The sequence below is a fragment of the Perna viridis genome, chromosome 12, assembly GCF_037379345.1.
Source record: "Perna viridis isolate PV_CMFRI_1.1 ecotype Kerala chromosome 12, ASM3737934v1, whole genome shotgun sequence".
Classification (NCBI taxonomy): Eukaryota; Metazoa; Mollusca; class Bivalvia; order Mytilida; family Mytilidae; genus Perna; species Perna viridis.
The window spans coordinates 10,239,647-10,255,816 of record NC_142456.1 but is presented as its reverse complement, the minus strand read 5'-3'; the positions used below and the strand labels follow the sequence as shown (position 1 = coordinate 10,255,816).

Genomic DNA, 16,170 nt, shown 5'->3' with positions numbered 1-16,170 from the left:
GCATTTTAAAGATACACGTCGAAATATGAAAAACACATTCTGTAAAATCAAACCAGTCACATTTAAAATATAGCGTTTCATGTAAAATCGTTTCATTCACTTTTTTAAATGGTTATATAAAAGTCCTATTACCCTGACACTGTTTATCTAATTTTATCCAAAAAGTATACAGATCACTAGATCATCATAACAACTGTGTGAAGATTGACATATTTCGAACAAAGCTTTCGTAAGTTACGGTGCGATAAGTTTACGAGGGGCGCACAGACAGACATTTGTACATAACATTGCATGTCGGCTTAAAACATTAGGGGAAATGCAAGACCAGGTCATTAAAAAAAAGAACAGCAATGATTCCTAGATAATACGGAATATTTATTTTAAAACCTATCAAAGCAATACTTAATACAATTTTTGAAGTATATTACACATTAAAGTTTAAGTACAGTCAGGCTAAGTACACACAGCAGTTTAAGTACAGTAACTATCCTATTCTGTCTGGCCATCATAATTCTTCTTTCCTTCTCTTTTTTATCTCGTTCCTAATTTTTTGTGCTAAATCTGGGTCAGCCATCTCCGATCTTAAATGTCTCCTCGGACCCGGTGGTCTTTGTTTAACATGCACTTCCTTTTTCGGTGGTGGTTTTGGTCTTTTCCAATAATGTTTTGCGTCTTTTACACATCGAAATCCAACATTTTGTGCCGTATATCTTGGTTCGTATCCCATTCTAGAAAAAAAAGGGTTTTTTTTTTCAAAATCCGTAAACTTCAAACTGATTACCATTAAGTAATTGTAGAAAAATCATTCAACATATTGGAATAGTGCATTCTTTCCTTTTCTTTTTTTTAAACGGCAATTAAAATCACTGTTTCTAAATCATGGAATCTAATAATCTTTTTTTAATTATGGTCAAGAGGCACTGCGCAAAAGTGCAAAGGGCTAGATACAAATGTAAATGTACAAAATGTATACATGTTTTGCCCTACCTTTGTGATACACGAACTACACTATTAAATTTTCCATCTCTAGTATCCACGAATGAACATCCTTTGACCGTAAACATTCTTGGCTGCTCGTCACGTGGTACTACTCTTTCGTAATATCTTTCTGATGTCCACTCCCAGACGTTCCCCTGAACATCATACAGACCTAAAATAAAAAGATCATAATATAATTAAAAAAAAAGTGATTTAAATGCTCACTAAAATACGATATATCTATATTACACACAAGTCATGTCATGTTATCGGTTTCAGAAAAAAAGATTATTAAATCAAGCTAACTTTCTTCGCGGATATTTATTCGTGCATTCAGTCTAACATGCATTCAAAAATGTAGGGACTTATTCGTGGAGATTTATTTTTGCGATTGTTGCCTGCTCACGAAATTTGCGGAAATAATTTGGTTTTCTGGATAAGTTTTTCTTCAATTTATTGATCCTATTTGAACAATATTCAATTTTAACGACTGTATAAAAGGGGCGGATCCAGACACTTTGAAATGGAGGGGTGTTAGTTGGGGTTCGTCAGAAATAGGGGGTGCTAGGACATTATTTACCCTTTTTGTCAATTTTATATATGTAAATACCAAATTGTCCAATAGGAAGGAATACCAACCTCCTGCACCCTCAGGATCCGTCACTGGTATGAATATAAAAGTAAAACGTCTGCATACAAAATGATTATGAACGTCCCAAACATGTGCACACAATACAAGTACATATTGCATGATTGGATTTTAATAGTAAAATTTCAAATAAAATCAATGTTTACATTCCATTTGATGAGGGCAGATAAACATACCTCGACTTACAATACAATATTATATGAATTTCAATGACAGTGTTACAACAGATCAGAATTAATACTAACCAAAATCATTTTGTGGCTTAAATGCGTCGACTGGTGAAACTCCCGCCCAGTTGTCAGCTTTCGTGTTTCCATCGGGAAATTTACCCTGTGTAAAATATGACAATACTTACTAAAGTATAAACAACCCTTCGAGACATGAGACATGTAAGTGTACATGATATTAACACGTGTAGATTTCTATTATTCTTATAACAATTAAAGTTCCATGAACACAAAAGGTCAGCTTTAGCAAGGCGGACTATGCTTTGCAAAAAAACGACTTATCAAGATTTCATGTATTCGTTTTTTAATTTCAGAAATTGACGTACATGTGCGACGAAGTTCTCTTAAAAGAAACATGATGCATACATATATAAATAATACGTGAATGGATTGTACTTACTAGAATTGTGGTTAGGTTTACTTCCCTTATTACTAATGATATTATCCAGAACATGTAGCGTATTCATGAGGATATTTGAATCATGATAGAAACTGGATACTTTCATGTTTTATTTTGTAAGCACGGCGGGTACTTAGACGTATCGTCTTCTGTCTTTTTGGTTAAAAAATCGTATTTCATTATTGTCTTATTTAGTACACCTTGATTACCTGCCAGAGATTTGCTCTGCCTTTTTGATACCTGTCTCCCCAGGGATAGTCTTTTCCTAAAGAAAATAAAGACGAAGACTATATAGTTATCTAAATTCTGAAACTACAAGGTAAACTGTATCCCATTTTTGTCATTGTTACATGAATCTGAACTGAAAATGGCAGTTGAACGATAGCCTACATTTTGTAGTTAACTAATTCCACAGTCAATAATATTGCAATACACTATTTTCATTATGTTCAAATTGTGTATGTTATACATGTACATTGTACGTGCAAATGGATTTTGCATATCTTTAAAAAAAACATAGAAAGGGATAGACGCTAATCCGATGCTTTTCTTATGTTAGAGATATTTAGTAAAATTATCGTACCGTACAGGCCACCTCTAGCAGCGAATTCCCATTCTTGTTCATCGGGAAGTCTTTTCTTGTAATATTCACAGAAAGCTTTCGCATCCCTTTGACTGACATGGACTACAGGATATTCAAGGCGGTCCATTATTGTTGTGCCTGGACCTTCTGGCTGAAAGAAAAACACGTTGATTCTATACTGGTATATAAATGCCATGAACTCCGCTATTAACCCTAGTTACTAGGGAGTTGGTTTTACGCAGGGTTTGGGGGACTGTTCCCTCCCTTCTCCTACAATTGGAAAATAATATTACTAACACTTAATTTTAGACAAATTATATATCCCAAAAATATCAACCTGAATTTGAATTCCTTCCAATCTGCATCGAAGGCCTGGAATTCATTCATTCATTCAGAGTATTATAATTACATAAAACAGAGCATCACAAGGGTAGGAATTCAACTCCAATGCGCTAACAAACGAATCGAAACGAATACAGGAAGTTGGTGAGTGTCTTCATACATGTAACTTTTCAAGTACGAAATTGCATGTCATGCTCCCAGTTTTTAGTCCAGGTAGTGTTTTGTCAGCTCTATTTTACCTTGTTTACGTTAAGGATCTACTTCATGATATTTACCGGTCAAAAAGCGGTGCTATGTTACTTGACATTTGTGTCGGTACCTCTGTGCAAGCTGACGATATACAACTGTAGCTGTGATATCATCAAACGAACACGAAATGCAAAATCTCATAGATTTATGTGAACATTATAGCACTATATGGGTGTTTAAATTCTCTCCCTCGAAAAGTCAAGTTTTACATTATGGTGTTAATCCCCGTAATGCTTCAAACAAACTGACATTTTATTGTGACACAATATCCTTAGTTAATTCTTCTAAACATGTTTGGATACTTTTAGAGAACAAAACTTCCAATGCCTGTCGGTCTTTACGCTCATCCGTGTTGTCTGTTTGAACTTTGGAATTCACCCGTCAATTGTAAACCCACTGACTTGTTCAAAGATAGTACAACAATGGTGTTACATACAAGCCTTGTATGGGTGTGAACCTTGGAGTAGCTTAACTCAATCTGAAATCGAGATGCTCGAACGGTCACATAAATTCGCATGTAAAACGTTACAACAAGGACTCCCGAAACGAACACGTTCGGACAAGTGTACAAGTCTGTTAGGTTGGTTCAGCATCGCGTGTTACATTGATAAATGCAAGTTATTTTTCTTTGGAAGAATATGTGGACTAAAATCGAATGCATTGCCTACAAGGATTATGGTGACCTAAATATAAATGCACTAAAACCCAACTTGAACTAGCTCATAAATATGATACGACAGAACACCGTGCTACATTCATGGACAATGGTAAATTTCCATCAAAGAAAGCATGGTCAGCTATTGTCAGGGATCAGATAAAAAGATTCGAGGCTATCAAGCGACGAGAATTTTAACCTATTCAGACGTATACACAGCGAAATTAAACCAATTCAGTTTAACGTATACCTAGACAGTCTGAACCAATTAACGTTTAATTTCTGTTACTCTCCTACAATACTGATTTCGAACTAGAAATTGATGAACTTGACTTTTTCAGTAGAATTTGCGTACAGTATACCTTCAGACTGTGCAAAACTTTCATAAAGGACATTGTTGACCACCTGCTGTGTAACTTTCAGCGATTCGCTTTCATTAATTTTCTTTCTGATACATGTAATAAGTACATTTTTATGTAATTCATGTAATGATAATCGCTTTTCCCTTCCTTTATTCATGTGAAAAAATCTCTGCATAAGAAGAAATAAAGTAAATATATATTTTATTATGGCATGCTGTTCTCGTCATAAGCGTTGAAATAAAATGTGATGTTTATTCCGCACTCAAAGTTTACATTCTGCACTATGATTTCAAACATGCACCAGATTTTGCTAAATTGAACAGATAAATGAAATACGCACTAAAAATCGGAATTACACATTAAAAATTGTGCGCAATATTTTACGCTCAGAAATCATTAATATACATGTCCAATGATTAGGTATAACAAATATCTTGGATATTTTAAATATCACCCTTAAAATAGATGCTCTCTTATTACATGTACCTTTTCCCAAGTAGCATCTTTCACTTCAATCCAGTCTCCCCCTTTTCTGTTCTTAGTTGAATTCAGAAACGATCTCAACACCCAGGAATATCCATTCAACTCTGCATCGGTTCTAAATCCACCTTTCACTTGCTTAAATTTTCTACAAATAAAACCGGAAAATATTAACATCACGAATATTATCCAAACAGAAAATACTAAACAACTGAATGGCTTGCATTTCGAACAAATAGATTCAAATGATACTGTAGGCCGTTTCATCTAGATCAATAAATGGAACTGCATAGTAAGTGATTTGTATATAACTTCGAACTCCAATCAAATTTTCGTTCAAAGCCATTTATACTACGACTGAATATTATGTGAACATGTATATCAGAAAGTGTTAAGAATACCTAAAAGTGGAAGATATGACCAAGCGGGGATGAAACGATAGCTTTATTACTCTGAGGGTGGTTGAAAGATGTTTACAGGGGATATATTGTTAAGGTGCATTATGGAAAATGCATCCGATTGAAGAAGTGTGACAGTAAGGCGATCTTGAACAAAAACAATAATTTTCGAGTTTCTATTATGATATGTTAAGATTGGAACTATGTCTAGAATACATTTCAAATAAAGTCACGAAGCTACGCGTACAAATTATATAAAATGCACACTTACAAAAATTGAGCATTAGTTACAGGAAAAACATCAATATAAAACGGCTGAACTTCCCGGACTTGTATCGGGTACTCTCCCGTCTCCGATTTCGGATCATTTGTTCCTTTCAGAAATTTTCCGCCTTGTAAAACTTTCATAATGTTGTATCTCTCATAATAGTCAAGATTTAACCCTGAAAAGTATTTAAAAAATCAAGCATATCACTGTGTTTTCAGTTGCCACATCCCTCTGTATATATACGCCCCGTGCAGGTCCGGGTGTTAAAAGAATAGGCCTGCAGCAGCGCTAAGCTTGTCGTAAAAGGCGACTAAATAGTGCTCAGAAACCTAGCCGGGGGCTAGGCGCTCTGCCCACAGAGCAACTGGGATGTGTGCCCCAGGTGGTGGAATGGGGTACCCCTGGCGTGTTACATGCTGGGGTTGTCAGGCTATAATACGGAAAACCTGACCGCAAACCATAGTGGTGCACCGTGTTGGGAAAGATGCCACGTTCCTCGCACGTTAAAGAACCCTGCTGTGGTATTCGATAGGAGTAGGAACCTTTGCGCTCCGCCACAGGAGGCTAAATTGCCCGACCTTACCCATCTCCCTTTTTCCAGTGGCAATCAAAATTTGTCGACCCTATTATCCTTGTGACCCATCCTTTTTTTTCATTTCATGTTCATTTTATCATCCATTTCATGTTCATTGTCTGAATATAGCTGAAATATTGCTGCTCGGACGTTAAACCCCAACAACAAACAAACTGTATATATACAAATGTACAAGTACCTAGTACATGTATGTATGCAGCTCAACGTGATTTTATGTTTTGCAAAGTTCAAGATCATTTAGGCACATGCCGATGGATACCATTGAGCTTAGACAAAACACGATGGAAGGATTAGCAACGTGTTGGTGGATATTACAATTATTTTTTTTCTAAAAATACACCAAGCTGTATTTACTTGTAAATTGTTACATTTTGATTGAAGACTTGTAGTTTTATTTAATATCGAATCGCCATTATTGCTAGCCTTGTTATACGTACATGAAATACACGAATAGCATAATCATGATTATACATCATCATTGCTTGAGGTATGTACATTGTAATAAGCACAACATCATGCATATACAGGTCAATACATACATGCATAGCATGGGCGTATCAAGACACTTTGGAAAGGAGGGGACATTATTTTCCTTTTTTGTCAATTTTACATACATTATGTACAAAATTGACAAATTTTCCAATAAAAAGGAGGGGTGCCAACCCCCTGCACTCTTTCCCAGAATCTGCCACTGCGTGGATATGTTATTTGTCCATCTTTCCTAAGTGTTTTCGTTGTGTTTGCATTTTCAGAAAATTTTGACAAGTGCCTTTTGCTTATTTGCAATATTGTATAGAAACGACTTCAAGTTTGATGTCAAATTTTCACAGAATCTTTACATTCATATGTTCATCTTGTACATGTACACATGTATAATGGCAGTCGCCACGTAAATTAGGGAATATAAAAACAATCTAACCCGCCACACATAAATTTTGCACTAGTCAATTATTTTACAGAAAATTCTTATTACGCCAACTCTCTTCTCTCAAATCTAGTTTGTCTTAGTCACATAAGATTCGTACGAGCAGATCTTGCATTTGTCTTGAAGTCCTGTCGCGTACCGGTTGATATACAGATTTTAAAATAATCTCCCTCTTTTTTAATTAACGCGAGAAATAAGCAATAGTACCCTAAGTACGTTGACACATTATCTTTCTCTTAAATAAGTGAAACCTTCTGTTATTAAAGTTGCTCCGTAAATATTTCTCGGACGTTAAACCCCAACAAACAAACAAGCAAACGATAAATATTTCTCTCATTTATGTAAAATGTTAAAAAAATCTCCGTTTTTTTCTTTTTCCTTGGTTTTTACTGATCAATATATGTACATGTGTAAATGCAAAAACCGCGTAATAGGATTACCTTTGGGTAAATCATTCTAATGAAGCGCACATTTTAACCGTTTTTAACTGTAAATATCAGGTTAAGCTATTTAAATTAAAACTGTTTGTCTTACCTTTCTTTGCCAATATTTCTATGATAAATAATAATAAAACAAATATTACATTTAAACCTATGTACGCCATATTAAGGGACGGAAAAAAGATGAAGACGGTCAATAGTGACTCCAGCTGTTACTCTAGCTGGACCACGTGGCTATGGTGTACAATGGATGCTACTTATATTGAATGAAATATCGACGTTTTCGACGTAACGAATTACACGTTTACAAATATGTATTGGGTTTATGATAGGACCTTTATTAGATGAGTCTAGTCGAAAAAGATGAGTTTAAACTTAACTTTATCGATTCCTAAATGTCTTAGTGGATTATACAAAATGTAAATCGAATCGAAGGAAAATACATTTAAATGTAGAAATAATAATTAGATTAAATATTCATGTAAATGAAAACTGCATGTTCAACAGAGTATTTGTAAAATTAAGATTTAAAGAAGTATTATATATAAATAAAGTTAAGCGAAACAATTTGTGAAAAAAAGTTGCATCTTATATTCAACAATTCGATAACTGAGATGTAACGCATTTTGTACGATAGACTATTATACTTGTAGTGTAATATTGTCGCCACCTTTTTGCACGTTACATCCTACAAAGTACATGTATACGTATTTCATATTCACTGACTAAATCTTGCTTACTCTTGTCCTGAAACATTGAATCAAAGAGTCTGTTGATCATTTTGCGCATCATAGTATAAAGCTGCAAATTAGTAACCGGTAAATTTATTTTAGAACAGTGACTCATTCTTATTTAGACACAGGTTAGTGACGACGCCATTATCCTTGCGCAAATAACCAAAATACCAGTATCAAGTACATGGTTTGGTAAGCAATTCTCTGCAAATATTTTTGTACCATAATTTGCTTTTGAAAGTTAATGTATGGATTCATTTTGTTAATAGATTCGACTTTTGTTTTTTTCTTTGACAAATAACTTTTCTACAAGAATGGATGGAAGTTTGCACTTTAATGGGTAGATTCACCAACACTACTTTCAGGCCTACTATTTTGCTGAAATTTCAATTTGAAAGTTACTATTTTCATATTCTTATGCTACAGCACTGTTCGAATCCTATTGTGAAGTAAATACCAGTGTTGTGTCTTAATTTAGTCACAGTGAGGGCACACAATTCAGCTTCTACCCAGTTTTCAAAGAATTTTTACAAAAATAAGAGAACTTTGGTTAGTTTTTTAATCCAAAAATTCAGAGTACAAGCTTTGAACAACAAAATCTTTTGTTAGGAGTTGTGATGATACAGATTGCTTTTTTGTGTAAATATCGAAGAGTCTGACAATTGCGCTCTATATTTTCTACATGAAAAAATGAAAATGTCTAATGAAACACGTGATTTTAATTCAATTTGACTAAATTTTCTAATTTTGCTTTATTTCCTTTTACAATTCTAGTGCATCACAATAATAAGTCACATGCACATGTATGATTTTAGTTACGTTATGTTCTTTGTTGTGTATGTCTGTTTTCCATGTCTGGTCTTTGTCCCTGAATTACATTCTTTTGATTACCGCTATAACCTTGGTTCCCTTGATTACTCATGCATTAACACCTATCTTTGTTTTCAATGAAGGCATGTATTCGACAAGTGAATTATTCAATTATTAAATTTATTTGAAACACTCACGTTTGGGGCTGATTTTGATATCTTTTAACATACCCCTTTAATAACAATATATATACATACTATAGATATACCACCAACTTCATCTGGGACATTTTGGGTTTGGGTTTGTTTGGATACATGTATGCCTAACAAATGTTTGAGTTCTTTGAAATAGGTACATAAATGTAAAAATAAAACGTAAAAAGAACCTTGTAAACCTAAACTAATTATACATATGTATATATGTAACTACATATTTATGAAACCGGGAGCTATGAAATCCTGATCTTTTAACGTTATGTACGTGTGTTCGCTCCAGCCTAGTACCTACATCCCAAGGAGTGAACAAATTGTGCTTGTGTTGAAATTTGAGTGGTGATTTCTGTTTTTCTATGAATGCACGTTTGTTAAACTCAATAGTTACTGCTAAAACCTACAGTGTATGACAAGGGCTTGTCATCCAATCTGACCACGAGCAAACCAGTCGTCACCATTTTTTTCCTTTATATCCCACATGCTTGGTGTAGACATGTAGTGACTGCCAGTGTAATATTCCTCAGTTGATTCTATTACACTTCAGACGTACATGTGGACCTAGGCCTCCGATAATAAAAAATACATGTAGCTAATCATTAAGTGTTACTGAGTATCTTGGTGCATTTCTTATCTTTCAAATATCTCGTTGAAAGTCAGAGGTCATGTTTGATTTTAGTGTAAATCATATCCGTTAAGCGTTATACATTCACGATTCTAAAATGCCTCGGAAAATATCCCCTCGTCAAGCTATAGGAAAATATGTTTTCTTTACAAACAATTGAACAGAATGTTCAGTGTATAAAAGTGTTCGTATATTTTTAAAATAATCAGACGACCATGTTTTCCAGACATGGTATATTCTTATCGCTCTGAGAACTGGAAGTACTTCTTAGTCATTCTTACGGGATTGGAAAAGGTAAGAATTAGTTTTATACATGTAAACAATGGAGGACGAAGATTACTTAAGATCATACATGCTACATGTATATCGCATTAACTGTCCAGGTTTTAGCACGTCCGGATTGTTCCATCGCCTCTTGTGTGTGTGTGTGTGTACATTTTTTCTAATTACGATGTTATTTCGGTCTCTAGTTTTAAAAATTTCTTCTTCAATTTATGTAATTATTGGTTGGAGGTGCATTAAGTACGTGCAGTTATGCGTCCATATTCAATATTTCAATTGTAAGCATTTTAAGATGAGAACATTTTATAAAATATGTCGTTGATGCCTTATGCGCTGAAACTAAACTACTATTTTATGTTGATACACGTTTCAATGTTGTTTTTTTTCTGACAAATTTCAATGAATATTTGCATTTTTGTCTTTTTCATCTTTATTTAAGTGTTTTAAAGAAGGATGGTGCAATCACTGGTTTTCACCGCTGTCTTGATTTTGTAAGTTAGTTTTTGTACACGTATGAAAGCTTACACAAATGAACAGGATAATTAAATCGTCAAACCAAATCATAGATATTACTTGGTAAAACTATCTACATGTGATCTTTCAATTTAAAAACATGTCGAACAGTCAGAGAAGAAAGTAGTAGTACGCAAATTGTCAAATCAATTCGAGACTTCAACTGGAATACTGAAAATTTGTAAATTAATTTACATTTCAAGCTTCTGATCATTAATTCCTTATCGTGATTAAGAGTGCTATATTAGAAAATTTAGATCTTTGCAGCAGAAACATACAGATCTTCAATTATTTCATTACATATACACCAATAATGCCATCATACAAATGTATTAGTATATCTGTAGCTACCGTTTTTAACTAGAATAAGCGTGAAACGGAAGGTGAAGATATTGTAAAAGTTAAATTTTTCGGTCAATCTAAAAGGTGTAGATCAGGCTATTACGTATTCATTTTGATTTTTAATTTGTAGGAGTGTGTTCGAAGGAACACTCTTTCTCTCCCAAAATCAAGACGATGATGTTCTCCATCTAGAAGATGCTGCACGCGCGGCGGATGTAGAAAACGTTGACTTCGGAAACCTTTTTGAAACTAACGAAGGGTTCCGAAATCTAACATACCATGGAGTACCACAGAAAAGGGGTAATTATATGTTTAAGCAATTTTACAGCTTACATGTTTTTTATATCATTTCGTTTCTTATGGTATACGGCATACATGTTGGTTGACCGGTCGAGTACAGAAGGTGCATACCATATTAAGCAATTTGAAACATTTAACGAGAATAACTACATTCAGCTATATAATCAACCAGTTGTATAGCATGATTATCCCAACCAAAGTTTGGAATGTTCTATATATATGTATGTAAGCATCGAGATTTGATATTATATAGTAGCATTTTTATAAATCCATGATCGTTCGAATTCTCGACTTTATAGAAATACACAACAATACTTTTTAATTTTCAATCGCCCCGTGCAGGTCCGGGTGTTAAAAGAATAGGCCTGCAGCAGCGCTAAGCTTGTCGTATAAGGCGACTAAATAGTGCTCAGAAACCTAGCCGGGGGCTAGGCGCTCTGCCCACAGAGCAACTGGGATGTGTGTCCCAGGTGGTGGAATGGGGTACCCCTGGCGTGTTGCATGCTGGGGTTGTTAGGCTGTAATACGGAAAACCTGACCGCAAACCATAGTGGTGCACCGTGTTGGGAAAGATGCCACGTTCCTCGCACGTTAAAGAACTCTGCTGTGGTATTCGATAGGAGTAGGAACCTTTGCGTTCCGCCACAGGAGGCTAAATTGCCCGACCTTACCCATCCCCCCTTTTTCCAGTGGCAATCAAAATTTGTCGACCCATCCTTTTTTTTCATTTCATGTTCATTTTATCATCCATTTCATGTTCATTGTCTGAATATAGCTGAAATATTGCTGCTCGGACGTTTAACCCCAACAAACAAACAAACAAACATAATTTTCAATCTGAGGTAATACGACATACATGTACATGTAGTTTCATGTTAGTACGTCTATTTATCAAGTTGTAGGCATCATTTCCGCTGCAACGGCTGGGTTTGGACTACTTAAAGGAATAGCAGAACAAATAGACCTTTCCAGAGTATGTGTGATTGGACTATCTAATAATGGAAACCGGAAGTTGACTGAACCCACGTGGTATCTCGATAGTGGTATAATCAAGAACCCACTCCCACGTGTTATACCAGCAGGAGAAGCAGGGATATTTACATTTGAGAAAACCAACTGTGAGTTTAAGTCTACGAACTATGGTTTCTTTCAATTTTCTCGACGGTATAAAACTTTGCAGTTACTATGCGAGAAGTTTTCTCTAATACTGTTCATTCGAACAATGCACTACAAACAACGAACAAGTATATTGGAATCACCTTGTCCACCCAAGCCTCGTCTTAATTATCTTTGTTCTCAATAAATGGATTGATTTCAAATTCAATGTGTGCTTGTAAATAGATGGGGCATACATTGTAAGCTGACTTTGGTGATCTCCGGTATCAATTTTCTGTACGATTGAGGGCGTACTTCAGTCTTTTTCCTCCAGAAATTGAGTTAAAATGTACCACGATATCGTTATCATTAAAAAACAAATAAAATGTCTTTATAGACTTAACGGAATCAATTCATTGGTGGATGTATTTCTTATACGAAAGGCATCGCTCACCTTGGATTATTCTGATACAAGAACAGTATCAGCTTCATAGCTGTATAGTCAATAATATGGCTGCGGTTTATTTTAATATTTTTTTTTGTTTCAGATGCTACATTTGGTACTGCTGGTATTCTGACTTACACTATTGAGGGCACCGACGTACAAATTGAAGTCATGTGGTCTGTTCCATTTGTCTATGGTATTAACTCGAACCGTTTAAATATTAAGGTATTCTAAAGCGTTTGGCAAGCCAAACTTTGTTATAATATAACCGTCCATACTATTGAATACATACGTAACAATTAATATCCGGTAGTGCTTAAGTGGAAGCCGATTACGTCTTTTTTTTAATACAACATCAATTATATCAATTTAAGACAAAAGTCAATCGTATCAATAAGAAATAAGAGATTCATATATTAATGTCTGTTGATGGTTATTATAATACTTATTCTGCAATTTATACAGCATGAGCATGTATCGTGTAGAAATACCCGGTTATTTTCGACATTATGATATCAATGTACTGCAATGTTTAATTAGTTCAACTATGAGAGATAAAATATAGTGTCAAATAGGAGCATTATAAAGTGATTCGTGCATGTCAAAAACCACATACTTCACTTTTATTTCTGATTAAGAAACAGTTATAGATCACATTATATTTGTTTTCTATTCGCTTGTTGCAGTTTTTAAATAAAATGAAATAAAATAAAATTAAAATTAAATAAAATTATATAGACTGTACATGGTTCTGCCATTTTGCTAGAGCTATATATCGGTTTCTCTCTTTGGTCGATTTTACTGGCAGATGACTGCATGTTTTTTTCCAAATTTTAAATGTACAAAATACAGATCTGTTTGCAGAAAAGACTATACGTATAGTTACGTTAAATATGGCGTTTGTAGATCTAAAATGATCTTTTGTGCGTTGTTTTTTTCTTCTGAATCACGAGTATTTACCATTGGCAGTATCTGCACTTATAGGTATTTACTTGTAGACGGCGCATCAAACAATGTCAAATAATATAGAGTGCGTTTTAATTTTTATGATGTTTCCAACTATCCACATTAAACTTTAAAGCAATGTTTTCATCAATATATCTAGATTGGTAGGGGAGAAACTGCATCGGAAGCTACGTTCAAGCTATTATACGACAATGATTTCCAAGAGGTATCAAGTGGTGGACATTGGATGCACCGTAACCTTGGTGACGTCAAAGTTCATGCAGCGATGACAAACAATGCAAAAGCTTCGCTACTGGTTGAAGTTCTATACAATATAACTGATCCATTTACCATCTTGGGAAAATAAATGTTCAAGAAATCATTAGTTTATTACTCTTTTGTTGTTCCATTGCTGCATCTGGTTCCACTTCTAAATATTTCAGCCTTGATTGCTTGAAATGAGGGTGTGGGTTTTAGGTATTCAAATGTTTGTTATATTCACTGTTTTTTTTCTATGGGTTCAGTTTTCTGTCCTGACTTTTCTGTTTTGAGTATAGGTCTACAGCTCTATGGTCTACAGGTATGCAGGTCCATACATGTAGGTCTACAGGTCTATAGGTCTACAGTACTACAGGTCTGCAGGTCTACATGTATACAGGTCCATAGGTCTACAGGTCTACAGGTCTGCAGGTCTAAATGTCTATAGATCTTCCGGTCTACACGTCTATAGGTCTACAGGTCTACGCTCCGTCCGTGTCCGGGTTTCAAAAGAACAGACCCTCAGTAGCGCTAAGCTTGTCGTAAAAGGCGACTAAGTAGTGCTCAGAAACCTGCCGAGGGCTAAGGCGCTCTGCCCACAGAGCAACTGGGTTGTGTGCCCCAAGTGGTGGAATGGGGTAACCCTGGCATTTTACATGATGGGGTTGTCGGGCCGTAATGTAGGAAACCTGACCGCAAACCATAGTGATGCAACGTGTTGGGAAAATGCCACGTTCCTCCCACGTTAAAGAACTCTTTTGTGGTATTCTCTCGGAGAAGGAACCATAGGGCTCCGCCACAAGAGGCTAAATTGCCCGACTCTACCCACCTCTCCCTATTTCCAGTGGCAATCAAAATTTGTCGACCCCATTATCCTTGTGTCCCATTCCATTTTGTCATTTTATCATCATTTCCTGTTCGTTTATCATCCATTTCATGTTCATCGCCTGAATATAGCTGAAATATTGCTGCTCGGGCGTTAAATCCCAACAATAAATCAATCAATCTATAGGTCTACAGGTCTATAGGTCTACATGTCTACAAGTCTACATATGCATTTATAAACAATATACATGTAACTGCATCTTATACAATTTGGTGGAACATTGTGTTGGCAGGACTTCTCTTCTATGCTGTTTGTTTGTTTGTTTGTTTGTGTGTATGTGTCAGTGTTTATCATTTGCATTAACATTTATTAGTTTAGCGTTATTTTTTTTTATATCCGTTGCTTATTGATGCCATTGCTTCAATTATCTGGGGCAATACCCTTCCATACTTCGACCATTTTGATCACGTGTCTTTATAAATGTGAGTTAGATTTTTGTTTTAACATTTATATTGTGATATTATCGAGATACCATATGTAACATGTATATAGATGCATATGTGCACTTCTTTATATGTACATGTACGGTTACATAAGAAATAGTCAATATACATAAAACTCATTTACAGATTTACATGTCTTTATCATAACTGGTATGGAACGTCAAATCTATTCTTGTCTGAAATAAAAAGTTTATAATCAATCACAAACCGAACACGATTAATTTAATTAACAGATCAAACACTCATCGATTATTCGATATAAAATCTCTGTTCCCAAAGTGATCAACTGGTGATATTATCCTTGAAAAACCTTGAAATTCAATGTTGTTGATTGAGCGGCATTGAAATGGAGATGAAGTACAATATGTACATACATTTTGAATTATTTAGATTAGTATTGAAAAGCGTAACGTCATTAATCAATCAAAACCAATCACTTTTATTCATCCAAAAACATAAGTCAAACTAACTTATCAGAGAGAGGGAGAGAGCTAAATAAATATCTATTTGTGGCCGATACACTGTTTTATTGTTAATATCTGATAAATTTTGAAGGAATTCATAACGTTTATAGGTATAAGATACCTGCACATGTAAGAACAATGTCAACCGTAATATAAAATTCGACAGATATTTATAAGATTAAATACAAAAAAGGAAAGAAAAAACATACAGAGAAAGAGTAATCAAGGGAACCAAGGTTATAGCGGTAATCAAAAGAATGTAATCCAA

The 16,170-nt window shown here is 34.8% G+C and overlaps 2 protein-coding genes across 3 annotated transcripts; one reads left to right on the top strand and one right to left on the bottom strand.

Annotated features, from left to right (window-relative positions):
- Positions 1–354: 354 nt before the first annotated feature.
- LOC148601148 (inactive C-alpha-formylglycine-generating enzyme 2-like) lies at positions 355–7,792 on the bottom strand. The gene is made up of 8 exons (XM_088555384.1): positions 7,646–7,792; positions 5,595–5,766; positions 4,932–5,073; positions 2,838–2,988; positions 2,464–2,519; positions 1,873–1,957; positions 988–1,150; positions 355–728 (listed from the first exon to the last, which is right to left on the bottom strand). The coding sequence occupies exons 1-8, from the start codon at positions 7,713–7,715 to the stop codon at positions 506–508; spliced, it is 1,062 nt and encodes a 353-aa protein (XP_088411510.1). The 5' UTR covers positions 7,716–7,792; the 3' UTR covers positions 355–505.
- Positions 7,793–10,088: 2,296 nt separating this feature from the next.
- On the top strand, positions 10,089–14,233 carry LOC148601147 (uncharacterized). Of its 2 annotated transcripts, none has more exons than XM_088555385.1 (6): positions 10,089–10,223; positions 10,651–10,702; positions 11,197–11,366; positions 12,263–12,484; positions 13,010–13,131; positions 14,012–14,233. In XM_088555385.1, exons 2-6 carry the CDS (start codon positions 10,665–10,667, stop codon positions 14,216–14,218), a joined length of 759 nt encoding a protein of 252 aa, XP_088411511.1. In that variant the 5' UTR covers positions 10,089–10,223; positions 10,651–10,664; the 3' UTR covers positions 14,219–14,233. The 2 variants fall into 2 exon arrangements, with proteins under 2 accessions (XP_088411511.1, XP_088411512.1); XM_088555386.1 differs by lacking the exon at positions 10,089–10,223 and adding an exon at positions 10,288–10,356.
- The last annotated feature ends 1,937 nt before the right edge of the window (positions 14,234–16,170 follow it).